Raw genomic sequence first — 27,922 nt, forward strand, 5'->3', positions numbered from 1 at the left:
CACAGGACCACACATAAACTCGTGTATCAATATTCTCAGCAGTATTATTCATAATACCCCCAAAATAGGAACAACTGAAATCAACTGATGATAAATGAAATGTGGTCATATCCACATAATGGGATATGATTGAGCCATGAAAAGGAATAAAGTACCGACACATGTTCCAACATGAACCTTGAAAACATTATACTAAATGAATAAAATCAATCACAAAAGGCCAAATATTGTATGATTCCACTCATGAGGGACTTAGAATAAACAAATTCATAGCAACAGAAAAGTAAAATGGTGGTTGCCAGGGGCTGGGTAAAGGAAGAAAAGAGGAGTTATTGTTTAACAGGTATAGAGTTTCAGTTCTGCAAGATTAAAAAAGGCTAAAATGGTAAAGTTTATGTATACTTTACAACAATTAAAAATAAACACATTCTTTTTTTTTTTAAAGTGGCTACTGGGAAATTTAAGGCAGCAGTATTGATTAGGGAAGGAGACAAAGTCTGCTTATAATTTCAACAGCAGGGTGGTCTGGGTTCAAAATCAGGGGCATTTATCACTGATGGATCTCTTTACCAAAATGTGAATATTAAGCATTTGTTAATATTACCCAGAAAAGGATAGAACCTCTAGAACAAACCGTGGATGTCACACAGCATTTTGAAGGTCTATACAAATTTCCAGACCATTTTTAACACTATAATCATTTAATATGAGTGGTAATACATTAATGGAACCTAGGTGGCCCCAAAACCTTTAAGTACTTAAAGAAAAAAAAATGGTAGAGAGTTCACGTTATTGGCAAATCTGCTCCACTCCAAGAGGCCAGGAACAGGATATTATATTACTTTTGGCAATGAAGGCCCTGATTCACTCTGCCTTAACTAATAGATTTAGTACAGCTGGGTTACTTCAGTGAGACGTTCAACTATCTTGTTTGGCAAACTTGAGCATGTGGCAGTAGAGAAAAGATCTTCAGAGAATTCCCATATGTTAAAATTTCAAATTACCTTAAGTTTCCGCTACAAAAGTAGAAGAACAAGAGAAGAGGTCCTTGGAAAAATGAAATGGAAAGCTTTTGAAAGGTAACAGAATGATGAAAAATTTAATTTTAGCACTTTAAGGAAGTTTTGTTTTCTCTCATGCTGGTGTAGTTCATTTATAGCAAACCAACAATCTAATGGTAAATAAACAGCCTGGTTCATCACATTACCTACCAATTATACAAAAATTATAATTACACTGTGACTTAAAAGTTTCATTTATTTTAAAAGTTCATCACAGGTGATTTCAGAGATTTAGTACAATATCACCTGAAATAGTTAACAGACACGGCTGGCATTTATGTCTACAAATTATTATCATTACATATTATCTTTCAGCACGTTCATTTTCCTGACCTCAATTGATGGACTAAACAGAACTCTTAAAATATGCAGCAGGACAAGGGTGCCATCTCACAGGTGTGGCTCACAGCTCCCAGCACTTTGGAAGGCTGAGGTGGGAAGATTGCTTGAGCCCAAGAGTTAAAGACCAGCCTGAAAAAAATACATATATATACGTATATGTGTGTGTATGTGTGTATATATACATACACACATACACACATACACACACACACACACACACACACACACGTATATATATACGTAAAAAGCCAGGTGTGATGGTGCATGCCTATAGTCCCAGCTACTTGGGAGGCTGAGGCGGGAGAATGGCTTGAGTTGCAGTGAGCTATGATGGTGCCACTATACTCCAGCCTGCGTTACAAAGGGAGACCCTGGAACTTTGGTTTTTTTCCCTGCTGTATCTCTAACATTTATGTCAATGGCTAGAACAAAGCAGGCACTCAATAAATTCAGACTGAATGAATGAATCTCTGCCTAGAAAAGGCTTACAGATATGACATCCAATAAATATTTGCAGTAAAAGAGGCGATATATCAGATGTGTCACAAACTAAATCCTAGGAGACTTCATGTTTAGTTCATTCTCAGCAGGGAGGGTGGCAACAGCTGCTGAGTTGGGGCCATTAACTTAGGTGAAGAATCTGCATTTACTGCAAAAGACTTCTGGCGCAGTTCCAGAGGCCGGAAAGCAAGGTGTTCTAGGAACTTCTTGCTCAACTCCACTGAGTCAGAATGGTTGCTATGTCAAGCTTCTGAGTAACAAGGAACGACATGACTGGAAAGGCAGGGTGAGGATAGGATGGGGATCTTGAATGTGAAGCTGGAGTCTGCTGCCATGTCTGGTAGGCACCGAGGAGATGCTGCAGGTAACGAAGTACAGAAGGGACATGATTCTAATGGCACTTTAAGAGGATTAATCCAGGCCGGGCGTGGTGGCTCACGCCTGAAATCCCAGCACTTTGGGAGGCCAAGATGGGCAGATCACGAAGTCAGGAGCTCGAGACCAGCCTGGCGAATATGGTGAAACCCCGTCTCTACTAAAAATACAAAAATTAGCCGGGCGTGGTGGCGTGCGCCTGTAATCCCAGCTACTCAGGACGCTGAGGCAGAAAAATTGCTTGAATCCGGGAGGCGGAGGTTGCAGTCACTGCACTCCAGCCTGGGCAACAGAGCGAGATTCCACCTCCAAAAAAAAAAAAAAAGAAAGAAAGAAAGAAAAAGAAAGCGGTGGCTCATGCCTGTAATCCCAGCACTTTGGGAGGCCAAGGCAGGCAGATCACTTGAGGTCAGGAGTTTGAGACAAGCCTGACCAACATGGTGAAACCCATCTCTACTAAAAATACAAACATTAGCTGGGTGTGGTGGCCAGCGCCTGTAATCCCAGCTACTCGGGAGGCTGAGGCAGAAGAATTTCTTGCGCCCAGGAGGCAGAGGTTGAGATTGCGCCACTGCACTCCAGCCTGGACTCCATTAAAAAAAAAAAAAGCCTGGAGGAAGTCAATTAAGTAAAAGAGTAGATACCAGACCTACCCAACCCTCAGAATTACCTGAGGGACCTTACACCCATGCCACATCTTCTCAATCTAAGAGGTCTGAGAAACCATCACTGCCTTAGGTATGAGATTAATAGGATACTGGGGTGAGAGTAAAACGAGGGGAAAAGAAAAGGTTCACAGGTGAAGCTTATAGCCTAAGTCAAAATTTGTGCTAATAATACTATTTTCCTGGACAAAAACTTACCTATCAGCCATATGTAAAAAATTTGTACCTTATAACTTCAAACCTCCTTAACAAGAGGTAGGGTGACATAGCACAGTAAAGCTTTTCTTCGCTAGAAAATAAAGATGCAGTGGTCCACCCTACAGTTGGACAGATCTGTATTTAAATCCTTGCTCTGCCACTTACAAGCTTTGTGATCCTACACATGTTATTTAACCTCTAGAGGTCTGTTTTCTTATGGGATAAGCAGAAGGACACTATCTCATTGTTTTAATGGCAGAAGGATTAAATGAGATGATGCAAGTTAATGCTTAAGTCAGTTACCATTATCACCTTAAACCAGATGAGATACTAAAATAATCAGTTTCAAAATTCTGAGTTCACACCAGGGCATAACCTCTCCAAAAAGCTCAAACTATTATGACTGAGAATCAGATGTGGTTGCCATAACAACATCTGTTCCTGTACACATTACAATGCATCATGCACAGTAGTGTTTTTATACAATATTTTACATCTGTGTGAGCCATTCATACTCAGGTTTGCATATTCTTAACTTTACAAGCTCAGTGACACTTAAAATATTTAGGCAACTGAACATCTGCAACTATCTTAAATAAACCCAGGTGACTTACAGTTATGTAGAAACATAAAGGTGTCATCTAGATTTTGCGTATCTTATGTTTTAAAAAATATGTGGAGTCACTGGTCTTTTAGGAAGATTTTCAGACTACAAGACTGGTGCCCACAACTGGAAAACTGCTACTGTGTTGCTGCTTATCCTGATACTTTCCGTATTCAGATTTCAGGCAAGAATTCTAGCAGTGACCACCAGAATTTCCAGTACACCAGTAGAACCAGTTGTTTTCAGGCTGAACTCCTCTAAGAGTTTAAGATATGTATACAAATAGAGGGAAGATGATGCCTGAGGGACAAGGTGAAAGCTGGGCAGCCAGAGGTCTGGCCCCCTGACCCTTCATCAATTTAAGAGTTCACCTAAAATTGTATTTGAAAGCGGGGGAAGATGCCTCGGTACTTAAACAAGAAAAACAGACTGAGGATACTTTATAATATACCAATTTAGATTTAGGGAGAGTGTGAGGTGAGGAGCACTTCCCAGTTTACTTCACTCTAAACAGGTATTGCAGCAAGGCAGGGACACAGCATAAAGAGTGATTCTAGCACTCCACTGCCTACATAAGAACTCCACAGGCATACAGCCACTTGCTGTCACTGTAAGTGGACAATCTGGCTTAAGATCAATGTAAAAAAGGGAAATAATTCACAAGTAGCCCTTAAGGGGTGCTTTAGGGGAAAACTCTCAAACTGTGTTTTTCCTCTGCCCTCACACCACACAGAAGTCGTGAAGTTGTCTTCTGTGACCAAACGTGTGGGGTTTTTTCCCAAGCAGCGGACACCAGCTGAGTATCTTCTAATTTGGTTCTGACACTGTCTACCTGGGTATAGTGTCATATTCCACAAGATGGGGGCTCAGTCCCCAAAACTGCTCTCTCCTTCTTCAGACTCCAAGTCTGGGCCTCCAGAACTTCTGACTGACGCTTCAAGCTGGGGTTCCCAAGACCCCCTCCTTGAGTTCTATTAATTTGCTGGAGCATCTCACAAAACTTGGGGAAACACTTATGTTTACCGGTTTATTATAAAAAGTACAGGTTAAGAAATGCGTAAGGGCACTGGGCTTCCATACCCTCTCTGGGGGCGCCACCCTCCAGGTGTGTTCAACTATCTGGAAGCTCTCTGAACCCAGTCCTCCTGCGTTTTTTGTTTGTTTTTTTTAAGACAGAGTCTCACTCTGTCCCCCAGGCTGGAGCGCAGTGGTGCAATCTCGCCTCACTGCAACCTCTGCCTCCTGGGTTCGAGCAATTCTCCGGCCTCAGCCTCCTGAGAAGCTGGGATTATAGGCCCCCACCACTAAACCCAGCTAATTTTTTTGGTATTTTTAGTAGAGATGGGGTTTCACCACGATGGCCAGGCTGGTCTCAAACTCCTAAACTTGTGATTTGCTCGCCCCCAGCCTCCCAAAATGCTGGGATTACAGGCGTGAGCCACCGCGCCTGGCCCTCCTGGGTTTTTATAAAAGCTTCATATAGGAAACTTTACTTCCCTTCCCCGGGGTATAGGGCCAACACCCTCTCTCTAGAGAGGATCTCAAGACCTACAATCAGAAAGCTGGGTAAAGATCAGAATCTTGCCTCGGGACACGTGTAAGGAGAGCAGGAGAAGATCAGAGATTATTTTCTGAGACCTAACGTACCCTATAACAAAACATGGTAATGGGGTTATGGGTGTTATGAGCCAGGAACCGTGGTGGATGAAAACCAGTATGTATCACACCACCACAAGAGGACACGCAGATATGTCCATTTATAAATTATTTCAGAAGCATGCCAAGTCTTTGTATTTAAATGACATAAAACGTTATTTTGATCCCCTAATAATACATTTTTATGCTCTACCGAAACTGCTCAGAAATAATTTCCCACAATAGGAAATATATTTCTTTCACTATTCTTGAGTAACAGAATATTTAAACTATGTTCTCAAGTTTTTCGAAGCCATTTCCCAGGATCAAGGCTTCACCGAAGGTAGCTTTTCAAAAGCGTTCTTGTACCAGGTTTTGCCACTTGATGGCTCAAGTTTTCACACTTTCCTCAGAGAAGTTTTATTTGCATTTTTTTTTTGTTGCTGTTTTTTATTTTTATTTTTTTTTGAGACGGAGTCTCACTCTGTCACCCAGGCTGGAGTGCAGTGGTGCCATCTTGGCTCACTGCAACCTCCGCCTCCCAGGCTCAAGTGATTCTCCTGCCTCAGCCTCCCAAGTAGCTGAGACTACATGTGAGTGCCACCACACCAGGATAACTTTTGTATTTTTAGTAGAGATGGGGTTTCACCATGTTGGCCAGGCTGGTCTCGAACTCCTGACCTCAGGTGACCCGCCAGCCTTGGCTTCCCAAAGTGCTGGGATTACAGGTGTAAGCCACCGCACCCATCCTCTTGTTGCTGTTTTTAAGTGTAACTGATCTTGAAGCAGGATTCTGAGCACTTCTTGCATTTGGATACTCCCAGTCTCAGCTCACTTCTTTCACAAGAGCAAGGATTCTGTCAACCTAAATTTATAATTCGAATTTAAAATTTTAATAAATTCCACCATATTTCCACTAGACAGGAGTTTCTCAAAAGAGACCACTCAAAAGGTTCTCAGGTCATGAGCTTCCACCAGAAGAGCAGAGCTTTACAGATTGTCAACTGAAGCACAGGTTTCCACAAGCTCTTAAATGGAGCATGAAGGATTCAGAAAAAGAAAGGGTAAAAGCCAGCAATTATCTAAGAAAAAAGTAACTGCTCAGGAGAGACTGTCTTAAACTAAAAAAACTGGGAAAAGAAAAGGGAACATAAACAACGTTTCTTTATAGATTCTTATACAGTTAACTTCCCAGCAGAAATATGCTACTCCAATTAACTGCCACCTGCACAATTTACACCCATACTCTCCCTGCTGGGGGTGTGGCTAGCTTCTTTACATGTAGACGCCATTGGAATCCTTGGGTTTAAGCTCACATGGAAGCATAAAACCTCACTGTGAAATGGGAAGCATTCATGTGAGCCCCCATTAGCCAAACAGCTTACAAGAGCACCATAAAGGCCTGTGTTGCAAGCACAGGCCTGGGAACCAGCCCAGACATACTCTGTGGCTCATTTCATCATTGTATGTGGTAGTGCCTTGATTTCCCTACTTGTGAAACAAGGATAGTCCTGAGAAAATTGGGAATAGTTTATAAAGTGCTTGGAAAATAAAACAGACAAGCCACCAATACTATAATACCATAAAGGCCAGCAAGGGGGCCTTTACACTTAAACAGCGCATCCTTATTAAAGTAATTACAGTCACATGAGAAGTGACATACAAACACAACCCACAGCTAAGTGACTCAATTACAAATCTATACCCTTACTGAAGAGGGTATTAGGATATGCAGATTCATTTTTAATTCTAACAGCTGGTCAAATAATGCATGACTCTTTTAGATTACGTGTATGCTTTTAAATTAAATCTTTAACTTAAATCTAAAACTGTGGCATATATTCAGAGCAGGCTTCCCTTTGTAAACTCCATCCAACGTTGTCTGTGCTTTCCTCTTATTTTCTAAATCTTTATTTCTAGAACACTGCTGAAATTCTTGAGAGGTTCCAGGCTTTCTCTAGCTGCTGTCTTGGAACCAAGGTAGGGATCAATAATACCAAAGCTTGTGAGTGAAATCTCAAGGAACTCCTTAAGGCAGAGGACTGAATTAATATACAGAGATGACAGGACCCAGGACTAAAAACAGTAATATGAATTTTGCATTTTTCATTGATTAGAATAAAAACGTGTGCCCTGCAATCAAAACTGTCACTTTCCACAGTTGGCTCAATTTTTATCTGTGACTGCCTATACACACACACACACAGACACACACAACATAATCAAGTTGGCTCATATATACCAACTTGAGAAGCATGATAATATGTGAGGAGAGCCTTCTCATTCCAGTGAAGCAGAATATGAATTCTCACTTAAGCTGACCCCAAAACTGGCAGATCGCAAAGGTAGGTCATAACATAACGCAGGTGTAGGGAGTACTAAGACACTGAGAGGATGAAGGAACATAATCATCCTCTCCTCACTTTCTAATAAACAGGATCAGACAAACAACAAAAAACCATGAAGTCACAATGGCCACCCACAATGGGCAAAGCATGGATGGTTTATCAAATAAAGTATCTCAACAATCAAGGTGGAAAGTGCCAAAGTAAAAACAAGAAACAGCTTTTACATTCAAAGTATCAATTCAGTTAATTAGCATGGGGCTTTGGTTTATACTAGTTTCAAACACCGAGTTTCCAAACTAACAACATAGAGGTATTAACTGGCAGTAAGGTACATCAGCAAAATACGGCATTTACTCCAGTTACTATCACAAGCTCTTACAAAACTAGGAGAGGGGCTGGGAGCGGTGGCTCACGCCTATAATCCCAGCACTTGGGGAGGCCAAGGCAGGCGGATCACCTGAGGTCAGGAGTTCAAGACCAGCTTGGCCAACATGGCGAAATCCCATCTCTACTAAAAATACAAAAATTAACCAAGCGTTGTGGCAGGCACCTGTAATCCCAACCACTCAGAGGCTGAGGCAGGAAAATCACTCGAACCCGGGAAGCAGAGGTTGCAGTGAGCCGACATTGGGCCACCGCACCCCAGCCTGGGAGACAGAGCAAGACTGTCTCAAACAAACAAACAAACAACACACAAAAACTAGGGGAGGAAAAACTTTAAGTTTATACGAAGCTAATAACAAGTCAAGCTCTGTGAATCCAACTATAATTAAATTATTTACACATAGGGGAGCAATGTTTCTCTTAATGTACATGCCTCTCAGTCAAGAGAATGAAGGTTAAACTCCCACTGAAAGTTATTTTACCTTATGTAAGACATAACTGACTTTATGATGCTCTTTTAAAAAGTCCTTTGGAACTCCAGGTTGAACAAGTAGCTTATTTACACAACAGTCATGGGTACTTTGGTGTGAACCACAATAATGCTTCTAATGTTGTAAAATAAAAACTTCCAATTTTTTTGTTTCATATCACTTTAAAAATCTTTATTTCACTAAGATTTAAATAGGTTACTTGGAAAAAATACATATATAAAGTTTAATTCTAGTATTTTTTTTACTACACTTAGATGTATTGTCCCCAAACTACATCTCAAAACTAAATGTACTTTCCCCAAACTGCACGTGATACCTGAACTTTTCATCTGTATTTAATAATATGACAATCATTTCCAGCTCTAGAAAACCTACATATATTTTATATGTATGTGTACATACATACACACACCCCAATTATGAAATCAAGTGACCTAGGTCTATTGCAATTTATGCAATTTTGTTACTTATATATGATTCTCAAAAGAAGAAACATAAATGCTGAAGTTTTTCTTTTTTTTACCCTATGAAGTATCAATCTCTACTTTCTCCTTTACAAAACAGCTTTATCTTCCTTATTAAGTTGCAATTTTCAAAATAAAATTTGTAGCCAGCATCATCTTATTTAATCAATAAACTGCTGAGTATTTTAGTTTTCAAAATACTAACTTTTTAATACTTTCAAAACGTGTAAGTAGTTACAAGGAAAGCAACAACTTCACATAGTATGCCTTATATACCTATACTTTTAATAATCAAATATAAATAATAAGCCATTTTTGCCTGATAAAAGCCTACTGGTTGGTTACTTGCAAGTGGTACCAAAACCATCTGTTCAAGGTTGTGAAGTTCTTATTTTAATATAAATAGTATTAAAACTCTTCCTGCACTCTGGTATAAGGAGAAAAAGATAAACTTAAGCAAAGCAAAGCAAATTCACAGTGGGCATGTATAAAATCAATGACTTCCAAGGTTGGAAGGGCCAAGGGTCATTAAGAGATTTTCAGCCCAATCTCCTATATTTTCTATACAGGAACTATAAAAACCAAAATCAAAGAGGTTAGTTTCAATATATAGCTCCTAATAAGCTAGTCTCAGGAAATTTTTCAACAAAGGCCAAGATAAAAAAGGAATTTCTACTTAAAGTTCAGTTAAACAGAATACCCATTCCCCACACTCTAGTTAATTGAACCTTTTACTATACTTTAATGAAGTATATAGTTTACCTACTATAAATTCCAGTCTTCAAGCCCAATTGTTTCACTTTTTTTTTTTTTTTTTTTTTTTTTTTGTAGAGACAGGGTCTCATTATGTTGCCCAAGCTGGTCTTGAACTCCTGGCCTCAAGTGATTCTCCTGCCTCAGCCTCCCAAAGTTTTGGGATTACAGGCGTAAGCCACCTCACCTGGCCTCACCTTATTTTTTGACTGTTAAAACCAAGAAACCCTTGAAACAGTAGAATACATGCTTTCTAAGAGCTCACAGCAAGTTTTCCTTTAACGGAAAATGGCTGTTACCACTTAGGACATCATTCAACACTGTATCCATTCGCTAAATCAAACAAAAGCCCCTCAACAAACTTCAATTCAAACATTCCGTCAAATAAGTTGTCTTCAAATTATATCCTCATTTTCAGAACTTAAATAACTGCATATGAAACACCAAATAAAGATAAAAACTATACCTGCCTACAAATACTACACAGTATTTAAAAATTTAAATAATCCCATTTAAATATGTGATTTTTCACAATGACTAAGAAATTGTAGAAGCAATGTCTCTAGTCAAATACCTGTACCAAAGGGCCTCCTTTTCACTCACCAAAATGTTACTTGGTAGCAATTCTCCAATGAAAAATTCTCCTGTTAAGCACCAACTGGTTAACTAGGTATCAAAGAATACACCCATTCAGTTCTCCATAAACTTATCTTGGTGTATTTATGTAACATACTTGTAACAAAGTCTTAAAGGTACCCACAAACATCAACCACTGTCAATCTTTGGTAGCAAGAACAAGTTCATGGAAAACCATGTTTTCATCAGACATTTAAGGCTTTTAGAAGCTTAGCAACTCTAGAGATTGGGTTATCAAAGTAACAGTAACTGAATACTTATACTTTATACAAAGGGGTGTAGAATGCAAATGATGACAATATTAGCATCTGTAAAAATTTCTCTTAAAAAAGCTGTAAGTAATTTCTTATGTTAATAAGTGTTCAGAACCCACTACTGCAACCAGCTCTAACCGGTTCCTTGAGGAATGTGGCTAGGCTGAAATTTTGGAAGTGTTGGTTTTGGTGGTGACCAAGGAGAAGGAAGTCTCTGGCTTCCCTGTTGCTGCAGTTCCCACCCTCCAAAATGAATATACCCACCGGTGTGAATTGACAATGTGGTCCAAAGAGCAAGGCAGGAAACGGAGTCCAGATCCTCAAAATGGTAGTACAGGGCATAACCACTAGGCCACCTATCAGTTCAGTACAAAAAGTACAACCCTGCGCATCATGGTGTAAAAGCTGGGGCCTAGGTTTCGCATTGTGCATCTCACACCTATGGAAATAACAAGAGGAGTAAAATCTATAGAAATCAACACACCCTAAGAAGGTGGGTGCTCACAGAAGACTGGTATCAACATTTTTGTAAAGGTGGTTGGCTGCTGAGATAATGAATGGCAATTACAAGTCCAAATTTGGAGGGAAACGAAATTTTTACAATCAACACTTGAGTTCGACAATGAAGAACCCAACATGGGCTTGATGTTTACCAACAAGGCTTTGCAAATCATGACACCCATCTACACACTTAATCCAACATCTCTCAAGAATGATTTTTAACTCTCAAAGAATTGGAAAGATTTGGCCTATGAAGAAGGGAGTTAACCAGCTATGCCCCCAAACCTGTTACTTTGTTTCAAACCTTCTCCTTTACCACCAGACTTAGGAAAGATATGGTGACACATTCAAAACTTGAGGTGGAAGAACTCCAGAGGAAGGGAATCCGAACCAAGGATGTGCCAAGGTGATTCGTCAAGAACAAATGTGGACTGGGGGCCAACAGTTTTGAAAAAGTAAAAGGAGAAAACTTCCAAAATGCAGGGTGGGCTCTTTAAAAGAAGTAAAATCACTGCTCTTGACTCACTTAATCCTTCGCCATGTTGCTGTCAGCTCACCAACTAAGAGTGCGAGTGTGTCTTGCTGGGCCCATTTTCCCATGGTCTGTAGAAGGCGCTGTGAAGCACATCCTGTTCTAGCTCGGGGGCCCTTCCCCCCTCTGCAGCCTTACCCAGTGCAGAGAATGCGCCCCCTACTGACTCCAACACTCATCGCCTTTAGCCGACTTGGCTGCGGTGCATTTTGGGTGGGGGCTGGTATTTTCTCCATGGCCATAAACCAGAAGCAACAATGCAGATTTCTAAAGAAACTGTATCAAGCTATCCAAGAGATTTTTTTTTTTTCATTCTGAAGGTTCAAGATACAGGCACAAGAAGCATCAGGGATGGGAACTGGGTGTGTGGGGATGGACATCATTAACATGACAAACACAGAAACAGTTTGGCTCTTTTTCCCTCCTAAGCCTTTGTCTGTGAAATGGGGTTATGGCAAGAAGTGTCCAGAGTAACTGGTAAATTCAAGAAGATTAAGAAGACTTCGTGTGTGGGGTGTGTGTGTGTGTGTGGCTAAAAAGGATATCAGACCTAGAGTCTTGGTCTTGGGCAGAAGAGGAAGAGAAGCAATCGCGCCTTTTCCAGCAGACAGGGATCAAGGTTGGGGGGGAGGGGAAGGCAGGCAGGCCTCCCAGAGGAAAGAAGAGGTGAATACGAGGGTGTTCACAAAACTACTCCCCATTCATTACATTAAAAGAAAATCTTTTTGCAGCTCTCTGGATTTCCATTTTCTACCACCTTACTGCAAAGTTGGGGCTCAGAATGTTCGAAAGAGGTGCTGACCAGGCAGCTGAGATTGGGGAAAAGGGATGGTGGTGAACTGTGGTCAGGATAGGAGGAAAGCTGGCAGGTTGGGGAAGAAGGATTGCACAGGGGAGGCAAAGACTTTCACTCCATGCCATGCGTGCTCCCCGCCCCCCCCAACCCCGTCCCCCCTCCCCCAGGTAAGGGTGGGCAGACCTGGCAGAAGGCTGGTTCAAGGCATGGGGGTGTGCGTGGGGGGGCTCCTTTTGGGGGTGGGGGGCGGACGGGATTAGTTCCAGGGATGGGAGAAGCTCGGTTCTGGCTGGGGGCGGGGTGGGGGAGATGCCCTTAGCTGCAAAAGCTCCGGGCGGCCAGGCAGGCTGCTGGCCTCGGTGGGCTCACGGGGCGGAGAAGGGGGTCGGGCTGCAGGAGGAGGCGCCTGGACCTCCAGAGCAGAGTCGGGTAGCGGTCCGTGCCGGGACGGGGGACCCGTCGGCGCCGGGGTGTGCAAAGGAGCGTGTGTGCGGCTGGAGGGCGGCGATGCGAACAACAATGCGCCCGCGCCCGGGGCCAGGCTGCACTGGCGGCCGCGCGGGCCGGGGTCGGGAGGCGAGGCAGGGCAGGGCCGCGGGTCCGCGCGCGGCGGCGCCGGGCTTACCTTGACTCGGCCTCGAGGCGCGCGCGGGGCCGGCGTGCTCGGGGGCCGGACAGCGGCGGCGGCGGCGGGCGGATGGCGGCGGCACGGCGGTGGCGGCAGCGGGGAGGGCGCGCCCGGGGCCTCGTCGCGCTCCGGCTCGGCGGACTCCGGCTCGCGCCGCGGCCGCGGGTGCTGCCGGGGGGCGCGGCGGGCGCAGCAGAGCGGCGGGCGGCGGCGGCGTCGTCGAGCGGTGCAGACAAAGGAGGGGCGGAGGGAGGAGACGGAGGGTGTGGGAGAGGCGGCTTCACCGGCGCGGGCGGCGGCGGCCGCGCTCCTCTCGCTCCTCAGCAGCGGGGACCGAGAGAGGGAGCTGTGTCTGAGAAGACGCCAAAATCCCCCTTAGCGCTGCCTGCGGGAGGGGGAGGGGGCACAAGATGGCGGCGGCCGGGGGGGGGGGGGCGGGAGTTCAGTTCATGGATCCCGGCGGGCGGCGGAGGGGAGACCGGGCCGGCGGAGGCGGCGGCGGCAACGGGCGGGGGAGGGGGCTGATCCCGCGTCTCCCCTCAGCAGACAATACAAGCGCCTCGGACCGAGTCCCCGAACCTGCCCCAGCCAAAATGGCGGCCGAGAAAGAGCGGAAGTGACGTAAGTGCCTCATTAGCATAAGAGGACTCATTGTCCAGCTAAATAGGGGGAGGCAGTGGGGACAGCACCCCTAACCCCCTTTTCCCCAGCGGGGGTTCCTCTTACTCCCACCCCTGCTTGCACCTAACTTTTCCTGAGGGAGGGTGCTCTCAGCACCCCCACCCCCACTTGAGGGAAATTATATAATCCCCACTGAGGGGGGAGCTCTCGCGAGAACCAGGCGGATTTGCCATTGACCCACTAGGAGGCGCCGCGGATAATGGCCGCAGTGCGCTCCCGGGGCCCGTGTGCTCGGCGGGCGCCTTCCTCTGGCCGCAGCGCCGGCGGCGGAGGCAGAAGCAGCGGGCCGCAGCACGCCCAGCACTCAGTCAGGTGGCCGTGCTGGGGATCCCTGCGCGGGCCCAGCTGGGCCTGGACTACATCTGGCGGGAGGGGTGTGCGGGGCGGCCTGGGGCGGCTCCACGTGCTCAGATGCCCGCGCTTCCACGGCTGAGAAGCGGCCGGAAGGCGCCGGGACACCTGGCCGGTCGCCCCTGACGCCTCCTGCCTTAAATGAGGTGTGAGGGCCTCGTGCTTCACACAGCGACTTGAGATGAGACACAACCCCATGGATGCCTTAGCCCTTCCTGGTGGGGTATTCGGTGCAGAGGGGCCGAGATTTTATTAAGGTCCGCCGTTACCCTGTGACTTGACATTCTTCCCAGTCACAGTGATGGACTCTTCTCTTTGACCTGAATAAAAAAAAAAAAAGGGAATCCTAGTGCCTTGAGGCCACCCAACTGGTGAAACTTAAGGATGAGAAGTGATGTTGCCAATAGGGGCATTGGCTCTCTGCAAGATCCTTAACACACTTTGTAGTCCTAGGGACATAGCTTTTGGTGCTCCCACAATCTGGGTAGCATAAGACAGCACATGGTTGCTTTGTAAATTTAGGTCAATCCCAACCAATACATTATCTCCTCAACATTTTTGAACCAACCTTTTAAAGTAGGTTGTTCAAAGTAACATTATGATTTAAAGTATCATTGGTTGGTTAAATGTATTGACAAGTAATAGATGTCAATAGTGAGGAATTAACCAAGCCTGTTTCCTTAATATGTGATCTTTAGGTAAATACACCTGTCTTTTGCTGTTTCTTTACATTTCAAGTTAACATAGTTTCAAGCCATACTTAACATCCGAAAATAATCTGAGTTCGCTGCAAGTAGTATAAATTGTGGTTACACATAGCTGTTCAACATCTAAGACTTCAGTTAGCCCTGTTTAACAAACTTTTATACAACACATTTCTGCAATTGTGATAAAATGTATCTTTAAAAGCCAAGTCAGTATTTCAAGGGAAAACAGCTGAAAAAAGTCGTGGAAAAAGGGGTTGGGGCAAAGCATTTGATTCAGAAAACTAAAGAATCTAATTACACACTGCAGAAGACAGATTAAAAACTAATATGAAATAAGCAAAGTAAGTTTAAGTTTAGTTTTCCTTAGATATACTTAGATTCCATATAGTGATAATACAAATACAAAGGGAAAACATCTGGATTTCATCTTTGGCCTCATTTACAAAGCAAAATGGGATGCTGGATTCAGATGTAAATATTTAATTTTACAGTGTTTAAGCACCAGATTTACTACAAAAATGCATCTAAATATTCCAGATTCTTTTCTAAATGACTTCCAAATGCTATGAGTCTTCACTGCTCAAATACTCTATGGTAAATTCCAAGAGTGACAGTGTTGTGATAATGATTGTGTGAATAACTAAAAAGATTTAAAAGGCAAACATTATCTACTCTAGTGAGTATCTGAGAAGGCAGTACTATCTATATTAGGTTCTCTAAGGTTGTTACTTAATTTCTGCTCCACATACTTGACACTGAGAACTCAACTTTGAGTTTAGGTTAAGAAAAAATAAATTCTAACCACTCCAAAAAAACTGAGAATATTACATTTCTATTATCTTAGCTTAAAACTAATTTCACATCAAGCACTGATGAATTTTCTTCTTGTTATGAATGAGAGAAGTTTCTTCCCCAAGGAAAGCAGTTCCCTCACTGGCCAGCTGGACAGTTCTGGACATAAGGGAAACAGAACAAGAGTGGCCCTTATTGGAATGTGTACTATGGGTTCAACTATAGAAGTGTGGGAGGGGGTGGTTTTAATGTTCAAAATGACACCACAGGTTTTATAGTCTGGGATTCATTTCTGGTAGAATCTGTCAGAGAGAAATGCAAATGAAAAATCAGATTTTCATTTTTTTTTTCTTTTAAAAAAGACAGGGTCTCACTCTGTTGTCCAGGCATGATCACAGCTCACTGCAGCCTTGACCTCCCAGACTCAAGTGAACCTCCCACCTCAGCCTCCCAAGTAGCTGGGACCACAGGTGAGTGCCACCACACCCAGCTTATTTTTTTATATTTTTGTAGAGACAGGATCTCCCTATGTTCCCTAGGCTGGTCTCAAATGCCTGTGCTCAAGCCATCCTCTTGCCTTGGCCTCCCAAAGTGCTGGGATTATAGACATGGGCCATTGTGCCGGGCCTCAATTTCTTCAGCAGCCAAATTAAGCCAGGAAAATGTAGTAATTAGGAATACTGTTCAATAAATAATTTAGAGACACCTCTTTCTTTTATTTCCAGAAGAAAGTCAACTTAAACTTACTTGCTCAAAGCATGCCCTTACTCAAATTTTAAAAGATACTACATGACCATAACCTATGCTACAGTTAGAAATTAACTGATCTCTTCTGAAATACCTACTTTAGAGAAAGTGGGTAAACATAATATTTGCCCTGGCTTTATTGGATAGCTTAGCCCAAATTTTAACTGGCAGAACACTTTTCTAAATGGAGAGAAGAGCTTAAGGCAGAGATTTTTCAAATTAGTAGGGATGTGAGCTTTGCTGAGGGTCTTTAAATAATATGAAAACAAGTCTTTTGAGAAAAAAATTGTTATATAATTCAGTAAGATGTTTAAAAATTACTGTAGCAGCTAAGTTTCTGCCTCAGTGTCATTAATATTTTTCCTTACTGATAGAGGTTATTGCTCAAAAGAGAAAAAAACGGCTATGTAATCAACTGCTGTCAAATTGTTTCCCAATTCACAATATGCATTTTAAATAGACCTGCTTTGATAGATGAAATGTTTCATCAATTCAACAGCTGAAAAGAACCGAACTGTAAATGCCGGCTCTAAATGTATTTTCTAGTTTAAGAAATTTGAGATACATTTTTAAGGAAAGGGCAGAGGTGTGTATTTCTTTTTCAATTCATACAGACACAGCCATAAACATTTCATCAGTTAACATTATCTTACTTCTGAGATCTATTAGGTATAAAGATCTATGATTCCAGTTTTTAAGAAGACTATTTCAAATTATTCCCCATGTAAAAAATTCTACATTCACATACTCTAATGAAGGCAGCAATACTTTATGCAAAAAAATATATACATTTATTTATAGGTCTCAATACAGCAAAATGAAAACGAAAATTGAGAACATTGCTCATTAGGCCAGCAACTTTAAAATTATTTAATTTGAAATATAAAATAGGTGGTCTTCATAAAAAGATGCATGAAATTTACCTTACCTTATATTTTACACTTTAAGAGTACATTTTATACAAATCAGTAACCAGGCTTCTTTCATGTTTAAACTGAAATGAACGTAACTATAAATGAGTATCTTTCTTTTATGTAGTAGCAAAAAGAGTCAATAATCCTTTCAAGAAAGATACTATTTCATTTCCTCCCAACTTGGATTCACCATAAACACGATCCACAAATGATATTGGAACCTAGTTTAAAAAAAAAAAAAAATTAACGTTAGTCTTTAAAAACAATTAGGCAGCTTAGCCGGTATACCACATTTCCAACACAACAGAAATAGGATTAGTCCTACAACAGAGGTCCTTAAAGTAAGTATAAAATTAGGGGATTATGAAAGCAACTGTGTGTATCTCCAAGTCTTTAAAATTAAACATGCATTATCTAAAGATAGGTCACATGAACCAAATCTGCAACTGTTTAAAAAGCACTGATTCTAGGTATTACCTTGGTTTACTCAAGTTTCAGTTTGCATTTCAAGGAAAAATTATACTCCAAAAGTAAAATGGCCTTGTGCGTAGATTTTTCATTTGTCAAATTTAGCTACAATGGTTTAGCATTAAGTAAAATAGCTTGTAACTTCCACAAGAGAAGTGACATTCCATAGCTATTTTCTTGCTCTGAATAAGAGTTTTACTATTAAATGAGGAGAGTCTTCCCTACCCTAAGAGCTCACTAACTAGCCCTAAATATTACAGATCACCACCTCCTTGCTCTGTAATTCCTGGTCTTCACTTACTAACAGGAAATGGACATATGGAACTCATCATTCATTTTAAAGTATGGTGGTCACTGGCGGTGACAAAAGGAAAAGAAGCAAAGAGACTCAGTCCATAATGCTGATTAGTTAGAACAAAGGGCTAGGATTGAGAAAGTACCAGGAACTTTTAATTATTTAAAAGAGAATGCTGACTGTTAATGTTTTAAATCTTACTGTTCAAATGTACTAATATGAATTTTTACCCTTTGTGCATGAATATTCTAAACAACTAGAAGACCTCCACAATTTAGCAGTTATGAAAGTTAAACTTTTTATTATAAAAATTCTAAACCTTACTGCTCCTTTACCAGGAACATGACACACTATTTAGCATCAGTTGCATACCTCGCCAATAGTATAATTCAACTGTCTTGCCCGAACAATCATCTCCATCTGGAAGACGTAGCCTTTAGAAACACATTTTTCTATTAATTTCTCTAGAACTTCTTTTCGGTATAATCTGTAAGAAATTAAAAATATATATCAACTTCTGGATAAATACACATGCCTATGTATCCTGACCTTTCAAAGAGTTCACTCGTATGTATAAAGCCTAAAACTTTCACTGGCCATTGGTAAACAGAAAAGCTCGCACACTTGATGATTATGATACATTTGTCCTAAGCAAGAAAGGCCATTAAATATTTGCTAAATAACTTAGAATAATTGTGAAAATGAATTCTCAGTATCTTTTATAGAATTATTTTCCCACCATACTATCAGAAATTAGTGAAATACAGTAAAATGAATCATTTGATGCAGAACCATCCATTATTTAAGATTTCCCTAAAATTTAAAGTTGAAAGAAACTGTTCCAAATATTGAAACAACAGGGTGGACAGATGATCATGAAGCAACTATATATATTAGATGACAAGAAAGAACCTCATAATTCACAGTCATTTTCCAATAAATGTTTATGATGAGTTTTGATTTCTCATGATTTCCTTTATAAATTCCCCAGGATAAACTAAGTTGCTCTAGGATGAGCTTGGGAAGCTAGGTTAAAACAGGAACGAGGCATCACAGGATAGAAACAATCCTGGTGGGATTCACCTATCACCAGTTGAGGTCACAGTTAGACACTTAACAGTGGGTGAATGTGCAGCCTAACTTTAGATGGACTGCAGGCCAAACACCAGATTTACAAAGACAGCGGAGTTGGGCAGTCCAGTGGGTAAACCCAAGCACTTTCTTCAGTAACTAAATAGCAGGGAGCTCCGTATTTTCAGAGTCACACTTTTTTTTTTTTTTTTTTTTTTTAAAGATCAGTGTCTCAGTTCATAGGGAGGCAGCAATTTCTACCTTTTTTTGTGGGGAGAGGGGAGAAAGCAAGAAGAGGCAGTTTGGTGTAACTTTGTTCTCTTCAAAGTTAAGGCCATCTGGACCTACTGTGCCTCAGGGTTTCACCCTGAATCCACATTTTTTTCCCCTCAGACTTCTAAGGCGACCTTATCTTTTGACTATGAAGTGGGTATAGGACAGCACAGCCCTTAGAAGAACCTGACAGCTTAGTGTGTGCAATCCTTTATCCACATAGTTTCCTTAAGGATTCAAAGGAATCAATTTGGAATAAATATGGAGAGAGGAGAATCTGATGGTAGCAATATTTATTCAATAATAAATATTTATTGACCAATGTACTGGGTTTCAGGTTTTTTTTTTATGTTTTGGGGTTAAGAAGTGAACTTAAAAACTCAATGAAGATATATAATATGTCAGATGCTGTTAGGCGAGGGAGCACTGGGATTGTGGGGTGGGAAGAACTATGATACTGATGGGACTATGTTTCCGCATTACCTTTATTTATATATTTGTATTTTTGGAGACAAGGTCTCACTCTGTTGCCCAGAGTACAGTGGCACAACCATGGCTCACTGCAGTCTCAACTTTCCAGGCTCAAAAGGTCCTCCTACCTTAGCCTCCCAAGTAGCTGAGACTACAGGCATGTGCCACCATGCCAGGCTAAGCAAGAAAGGCCATTAAATATTTGCTAAATAACTTAGAATAACTTTTTAAGTTATTATTATTATTATTATTATTATTATTATTTTAGTTTTTGTAGAGATGGAGACTCACTATGTTGCCAGAGCTGGGGTCTTAAACTCCTGGGCTCAAGATATCCTCCATCACTGGCCTCCCAAAAGTGCTGGGATTATAGGTGTGAGCCACCACATCCAGCCAGCATTACCTTTAAAATTGGGATTAGGCTATGAAATATTTCCTCTCTTTAAGAGTTGCTTTATTCCCCTTAAGAATCATTTTCTAAGATATTTCTTTTCACTGCCACCTCCTTCCTCCCCATCCACATGGTAACTTTAACACTGTGGCTAGTAAAATAAAATGTTACATGAAGCCATATAATCCCATAAATGCGATTAGGATCCAGGTGGTCTATGCTATTAAATGGCTTTATATTGACTGTAGCCTTTCCAGGATTCCTTTTCTTATTTTGTAAAAAGCACCTTCTTCCTAAATCTAGGGATTTAATGACAAAAATGGGCTTTGTCTAGCGACAAATGAACTTTAATGCATGTATTTAAGAAACCACCACTCTTATGAGAAGACAATGAGATTTAACTATTAAAAAAATTTTTTTTTTTTTTTGAGACAGAGTCTCACTCTGTCGCCCAGGCTAGAGTGCAGGGCAATCTCGGCTCACTGCAAGCTCCGCCTCCCAGGTTCACACCATTCTCCTGCCTCACCCTCCCGAGTAGCTGGGACTACAGGTGCCCGCCACCATGCCCGGCTAATTTTTTGTATTTTTAGTAGACGGGGTATCACCATGTTAGCCAGGATGGTCTCGATCTCCTGACCTTGTGATCCACCTGCCTCGGCCTCCCCAAGTGCTGGGATTACAGGCGTGAGCCACCGCGCCCAGCCTATTTAAAAAATTTTTTGGGCTGGGTGCAGTGGCTCATGCCTGTAATCCCAGCACTTGGGGAGGCGGAGGCAGGAGGATCACCTGAGGTCGGGAGTTCAAGACCAGCCTGACCAACGTGGAGAAACCCCATCTCTACTAAAAATACAAAATTAGCCAGGCATGGTGGCGCACGCCTGTAATCCCAGCTACTCGGGAGGCTGAGGCAGGAGAATCTCTTGAACCTGGGAGGCGGAGGTTGTGGTGAGCCAAGATCGCGCCATTGCACTCCAGCCTGGGCAACAAGAACGAAACCCTGTCTCAGAAAAAAGAAAAAAAAAATTGTGCAATTAACAGGTTCACTTTTGTCTGTTTGGCTGCTCTGTCATTTATACAGAACACAGCTAATCATTGCTGTCAATACATGAAAATCCAGAACTCCCAGGCCATCCTTCAACCCCCATCCCCTCCACTAATCCTTGTATGGTTCTGATGCAGCAAACCACCCTCACCCCATTCCTCTCCCTGCTGTGTTTTTCTTCACAGCCTCTATCTTCACAACTAGTTACCAGTTACCCTAGGTTTTTATTCAAAACCATCAAAACTGTGGCCTGTGAAATCCACACTGGCCCTTCCCGCTGTACAGAGATTTTGTGAGTGCCACTATTCTTTGCATTGTTGCCACATGGCAATCAGAGATCTTTTTTTTTTTTTTTAGACGGAGTCCCACTCTACTGCCCAGGCTGGAGTGCAGTGGTGCGATCTCAGCTCACTGCAACCTCCACCTCCCAAGTAGCTTAGACTACAGGCCCACCACCACACTTGGCTAATTTTTTGTATTTTTTAGTAGAGACAGGGTTTCACTGTTAGCCAGGATGGTCTCGATCTCCTGACCTTGTGATTCACCTGCCTAGGCCTCCCAAAGTGCTGGGATTACAGGTGTGAGCCACAATGCCTGGCTTTTTTTTGACAGTCTTCCTCTGTCGCCAGGCTGGAGTGCAGTGGCGCAATCTCGGCTCACTGCAACCTCTGCCTCTGGGTCTCAAGTGATTCTCCTGCCTCAGCCTCCTGAGTAGCTGGGATTACAAGCGCACGTCACCATACCTGGCTAATTTTTGTATTTTTAGTAGACAGGATTTCGCCACGTTGCCCAAGCTGGTCTTAAAACTCCTGACCTCAAGTGATCCACATGCCTCGGCCTCCCAAAGTGCTGGGATTATAGGCGCAAGCCACTGCCCATCCACCAGCCAACGCCCATCCGCAATCAGAGATCTTAATCATATCACAAATGACTCTTTAGCCTTAGGGTATAGCCTCCCCTCTCTTTCATCCCCAAGTTCAGCTCTCCAGTCTATTTGCTTTTTAGTTCTAGAGAGGCTTCATTTTTCTTTTTGACTGTCAACAGCCAGGTCCTAATTTGTGTGTGTGTGTGTGTGTGTGTGTGTGGGTGTGTGTGTGTGTGTGCGTGTCAATTCCCACATTTAAGGACCTAGATTTTCCTGCATTAAGCAAAGGACCCAAGAATCAACATTATTTAGTGGAAAAAAGTATCAACTAGTAGAAATTATTAAGTAATGTTTGGGGGGCTTGGGGGTCACTAAAGTAGATGCAGGGGCATTTTATAGTTTCAGAGATTAAAAAAAAAAAATCTGGCAAGTTTTGTCATTTGCCATGGTGAGTCACACAAAGCAGCTCACATCTACTACAGCAAATCTAGACCACCACCCCATACACCCAGAAACAGACACGCAAAACTCAGAGGGACCGAAGCTTTGTCCAAATTGAACAACAAAAATTTCCTCAAACATATGGAGAACAAGGTAACTGAGAGAGCTCTATATAAATATTAAAGAGTTTAACCTTTTCTGTAGACAATGGTGTAAGTATTCATATGAAATGCAGAAAATTAAGTACATGCTATTCTTTGGAACAGATTATCAGTAATAGCAACATTCCAAAGAGCAGTTGAGCCTTAATACTAATGTTAACAAGCACACAAACCTAACTGCCTTCAGCTTTTTAAAGGAAAAGCACAATATGTCTCCTTGAGATGTTTAGGCTTCATTAGCAACTTCTAGGAATTTTAGTCTGCCTTTTTAGTATCCCAGAATAAAAACAAGGTAGAAATGTAAAGTGTCTCTTTAAAATATCCATTGTAAAGAAAGTTAGCCAAGAAGTTATATAAAAGTAGTGGAAATTTTCACTGTACCTGAAACTTCCTGTTAAATCAGATGCTCCTGGTCTCAGCAAGATCTGAGTTAAAAAATTGGCCCCACGGCTGCCAAATAAAACAATCAGATTTTCTTTACAAAATACAATTTATAAACAAGAGAAACACATCAAAGAACAGTGTTAAAATGCTATACTAATTTCATAAATGTAACATTAATTTCATAAAAATGTTATTTATCTAGAACAAAATAGAAATTTTTAGTCAATGAAAGGAGACCTGGCTAGGCGCGGTGGCTCACACCTGTAATCCCAGGAGGCCAAGATGGGTGGATCACTTGAGCCCAGGAGTGACCAGCCTGGGCAACATGGCAAAACCCCATCACTACAAAAAAAAAGTGAATATATATATATATATATATATATAAATACATTCATATAATATACACACATTCATATATATATTCATATTATATATTCATATACATATTATATATATTCATATTATATATTCATATATATTCATATTATATACATATATATTCATATATAATTCATATTATATATATTAGCTGGGCATGGTGGTACGTGCCTGCAGTCCCAGCTACTGGGAAGCTGAGGCAGGCAGATCACCTGAGCTCAGGAGTTCAAGGGCAACCTGGGCCACATGGTGAAACCCCATCTCTATGAAACAAAAATTAGCCAGGCATGGTGGTGCAGGTCCACAGTCCCAGCTACTCGGGAGGCTGAGACAGGAGAATTGCTTGAGCCCAGGAGGCAGAGGTTGCAGTGAGTTAAGACTTTAACCCCGGTCTGTCTGAAATCAATCTTAATTAAAATTACACTATAATTATGGGGAGAAACCCTACATACTTAGTCCAAAAGTATGGAACAGGTCACATAAATTAAAACTGAAGGTCCAGTACAGTAACTTTTGCTGAATGAGACCATTTCTACCAAAGGTCCAAAGGTTTATGCTGATTTTTCCTTAATAAAAAACATCCAGGCTCTAATCACAGGAAAAACTGTAAGAAACTATCTGGGAGTATTTACTGGAAGTTATAACCTGATCCCACAAATCCCAGGCAGCATGATAGCTAATCCAAATACTTGCTATGAATACATTTCCAGTAGTTATACTAATAAAGAAGTTGTAACACATGTACCTACCTGATTATTTTTCTTTTCAAATCCCAGCCATATACACCTCCATTTCCTTTGTAGCGAGTTCCAGAGACAATATCAAAATTACCCTCCTTTTGCTTCCTGTAGAATAAATTAGCTGTCAATTAGAAAAAGCCACTGAGCTTTCAACAGTCATTTTCATGAGCTACACAAACAAAACTTTTAAGAGAAGTCGACACAGGCTGGGTGCAGTGGCTCACGCCTGTAATCCCAGCACTTTGGGAGGCCAAGGCGGGTGGATCACGAGGCCAGGAGTTCAAGACCAGCCTGGCCAAGATGGTGAAACCCCATCTCTACTAAAAATATAAAAATTAGCCTGGCGCGGTGGCGGGTGCCTGTAATCCCAGCTACTCAGGAGGCTGAGGCAGAGAATCACTTGAACCCAGGAGGCAGGTTGCAGTGAGCTGAGATCACGCCACTGCACTCTAGCCTGGGTAACAAGAGTGAGACTCCATTTCAAAAAAAAAAAAAAAATTAGTCGGGCACAGTGGCACATGCCTTTAGTCTCAGCTATTTGGGAGGCTGCAATGGGAGGATGGCTTGAGCCAGGGAGGTTCAGGCTGCAGTGATCTGTGATTGTGCCACTGTACTCCAGCCTGGGTGACAATGGAAGACCTTGTCTCTCAAATTAAAATAATTAATTTTCCCAATACCCTTCCATTCTGTTCTCGCCTTCTTTGAAGCAAATAATACTAAAAACAGCCTGATGTCCTGCCACACTTTTCTTTGCCTAGAGAAAGATAAAGACAAACATACACCCCTAGGATTTTTGGTTGCATTTACAAAATTGGGATGCAAAAAAAGTACATTTTGTGACCTGGTTTCTGTCAGTTAACAATACATATCATGGGGTCAGATGTGGTGGCACACGCCTGTAATCCCAGCACTTTGGGAGGCCTAGGCAGGTGGATCACTTGAGGTCAGGAGTTTGTGACTAGCCTGGCCAACATAGTGAAACTGTCTCTACTAAAAATACAAAAATTAGCCAGGTGTAGTGGCACGTGCCTGTATTCCCAGCTCCTCTGGAGGCTGAGGCAGGAGAACTGCTTGAACCCGGGACGTGGAGGTTGCAGTGACTGAGACTGCGCCACTGCACTCCAGCCTGCATGACAGAGTGAGATTCCATCTCAAAACAAAAACAATGCAAATCATGGAATCATAGACATCCCTACAGGTCAAGAGAGCTCTTTCCCATTCTTTTTAATAATTGCAAAACTACTTCATAGAATATTCAACTCACACACCTCTGTGGTTGTTTCCATGGTGCCCTACGCTCTCAACCACAATAAACAGTGCTACAATAAACTTTTTTTGTTTTGTTTTGTTTTTTTTAGATGGAGTCTCGCTCTGTTGCCAGGGTGGAGTGCAATGGCGCCATCTCGGCTCACTGCAACCTCCACCTCCCGGGTTCAAGTGATTCTCCTGCCTCAGCCTCCCAAGTAGCTAGGACTACAGGCGAGTGCCATCATGCCTGGCTAATTTTTTGTATTTCTAGTAGGGACGGGGTTTCACCATGTTGGCCGGGATGCTCTCAATCTCTTGACCTCATGATCCACCCGCCTCAGCCTCCCAAAGTGTGGGATTACAGGCATGAGCCACTGTGCCTGGTCACAATAAACGTTTTTATAAATGTATTACTGCTTAGACTCCCCAAAATGGAATATACTGGAATTGCCCAAATGAAGCCTGAGTATTTTTTTTTTTTTTGAGACGGAGTCTCGCTCTGTCGCCCAGGCTGGAGTGCAGTGGCGTGATCTTGGCTCACTGCAAGCTCCGCCTCCCAGGTTCATGCCATTCTCCTGCCTCAGCCTCCTGAGTAGCTGGGACTACAGGTGCACACCACCATGCCTGGCTAATTTTTTTGTATTTTTAGTAGAGACAGGGTTTCACCGTGTTCACCAGGATGGTCTCGATCTCCTGACCTCGTGATCCGCCCGCCTCGGCCCCCCAAAGTGCTGGGATTACAGGCGTGAGCCACCGCGCCCGGCCAAGCCTGAGTATTTTTAATTCTAACACATATTTTCCCAAATTTGAACACATATTTTCCAAAAGGGTTATAGCAACTTATACTTCCTTCAGCAATATTTGTGTGTCCATTTTTTACCATCTTATTGGTACTGGATATTACTGCTCTAAAAGTTTTTAACTTTGTTAAACTAATGGATAATAAAATGGTCACACACAGTTATTTTATGTTTATTTCCTTGACTACATCCCAGGAAGAACGTCTTCTTTTATTAGCCATTTGGATTTCTTCTATAGATGGTCTGTTTGTACCTTTTTGCCCATTTTCTATTCTACAGGTTAAAGAGGCTTTTGTATACTGGAGATATAACCAAAAAAGGTCTAAGGTGACTTTACGCAGAGATTGAAGGATGAGCAGCAGATGGTCATCAAGGAGCATGGAAACAGCATTTCAGGCAAAGGAAAATGGAACTCTGTGAACTCAGAAGCATGCTTATGGCATGGAAAGCAAAAAGGAAGGAGCACAAGGCAGAGGTCAGAAAGGGAGGCAGGGGCCAACAAACACATAGGGGCTTGAGGGACAAGGGAAGGAACTTGGATTTTTCCCTAGATGTTAGTGGGAACTCCCTGAACTCCCTGAACTGGAGGGACAATAATCTGATTCTGTTTTTATGTATCTAGCTTAAACTCAGAACAGCTTCCAAAATCTTATTCACAGAGGTTTTGTGGTCTTTTGGGCTAAGAATTTAATTATATTGCCTACAAACAAATATAATTGTGTATATTTTACTAACATTTAACTAAATTCTTGTCTTATTGTATTAACATTTCCATGTTTAATGATAGCTAGCATGCCTGTATTAATGCATGTATTGGAAATGATTCAGCATTTCACTATTTGGTGTGACATTTGTATTAGGACTGGGTTATTTTTATTATGCTTAAGAGGTTTCCTTCTATTCTTAAAGTTTTAACTAGAAAATGGTAGTAAATAATATCTCCTTTAGCATCTACAGACTTAACCACACTACTTTGTTAACATAATGAATGAATTATAAGTGATTACCAATAATGAGCCATTCTGGCATTCTTGGAATAAACTCTTTTGTTCACGGTGTTTTATTCTAATAACTCAAGGCTTAATTCCATTTATCAGAGAAGCCATCTTCCACCTTCTTCTGTGGTCTGAAAGAATTCAGATAACGAACTACCTGTTGATTTGCTCCTCAGGACTCCTAAAATACATCATTTAGTCTCAAATGTGTGTTGTGTGTGTGTGTGTGTGTCTACTATCTATACAGATAAATATTTTAGAGACAAGGTCTCACTCTGTCTCAGGGTCACCAAGACTAGAATGCAGAGGCATGATCATAGCTCACTGCAGCCTTGAAGTCCTGGGCTCATGTCATCCTCCCACCTGAGCCGCCTGAGTAGCTGGGACTACAGGCACATGCCATTGTGCCTGGCTAATTTTTGTTATTTTTTTTGTAGAGACAAGTACTTGTTCTGTTGCCCAGGCTGGTCTCAAACTGCTGACTTCAAGCAACCCTCCTACCCTGACTTCCCAAACTTTGTTTATATTTTTGATAGAAA

General features: G+C 41.9%; 3 protein-coding genes across 8 annotated transcripts in view; 1 reads left to right on the forward strand and 2 right to left on the reverse strand.

Moving 5' to 3' along the window:
• ADNP (activity dependent neuroprotector homeobox) overlaps positions 1 to 13,777 on the reverse strand; it is a 41,111-nt gene extending 27,334 nt beyond the window's left edge. For 2 of the 5 annotated variants that reach the window (XM_016938132.4, XM_016938134.4), the window contains exons 1-2: positions 13,166 to 13,777; positions 10,976 to 11,150 (exon numbers count right to left, since the gene is read on the reverse strand). The gene's annotated coding sequence lies outside the window, so the exon portion shown is untranslated. Of the gene's footprint in view, positions 1 to 10,424; positions 10,488 to 10,975; positions 11,151 to 13,165 lie in introns of those variants that run through there. The other 3 variants (XM_063803108.1, XM_016938135.4, XM_016938136.4) reach the window with 3 other exon arrangements.
• On the forward strand, positions 2,202 to 27,446 carry LOC104003620 (uncharacterized). The gene is made up of 4 exons (XM_063802818.1): positions 2,202 to 2,268; positions 13,041 to 13,394; positions 13,715 to 13,789; positions 26,668 to 27,446. Exons 1-3 carry the CDS (start codon positions 2,202 to 2,204, stop codon positions 13,786 to 13,788), a joined length of 495 nt encoding a protein of 164 aa, XP_063658888.1. The 3' UTR covers position 13,789; positions 26,668 to 27,446.
• DPM1 (dolichyl-phosphate mannosyltransferase subunit 1, catalytic) overlaps positions 14,400 to 27,922 on the reverse strand; it is a 29,054-nt gene continuing 15,531 nt past the window's right edge. Inside the window, exons 6-10 of one of the 2 annotated variants that reach the window (XR_010154286.1) lie at positions 24,350 to 24,445; positions 23,220 to 23,288; positions 18,496 to 18,610; positions 17,375 to 17,581; positions 14,400 to 14,520 (exon numbers count right to left, since the gene is read on the reverse strand). Coding sequence is in view for 1 of the 2 variants with exons in the window: in XM_001168296.8 (XP_001168296.1) it covers positions 17,477 to 17,581; positions 18,496 to 18,610; positions 23,220 to 23,288; positions 24,350 to 24,445 (385 nt within the window). In the remaining variant the exon portion in view is untranslated. Of the gene's footprint in view, positions 14,521 to 17,214; positions 17,582 to 18,495; positions 18,611 to 23,219; positions 23,289 to 24,349; positions 24,446 to 27,922 lie in introns of those variants that run through there. The other variant, XM_001168296.8, reaches the window with a different exon arrangement.

The sequence above is a fragment of the Pan troglodytes genome, chromosome 21 (genome assembly GCF_028858775.2).
Source record: "Pan troglodytes isolate AG18354 chromosome 21, NHGRI_mPanTro3-v2.0_pri, whole genome shotgun sequence".
NCBI lineage: Eukaryota > Metazoa > Chordata > Mammalia > Primates > Hominidae > Pan > Pan troglodytes.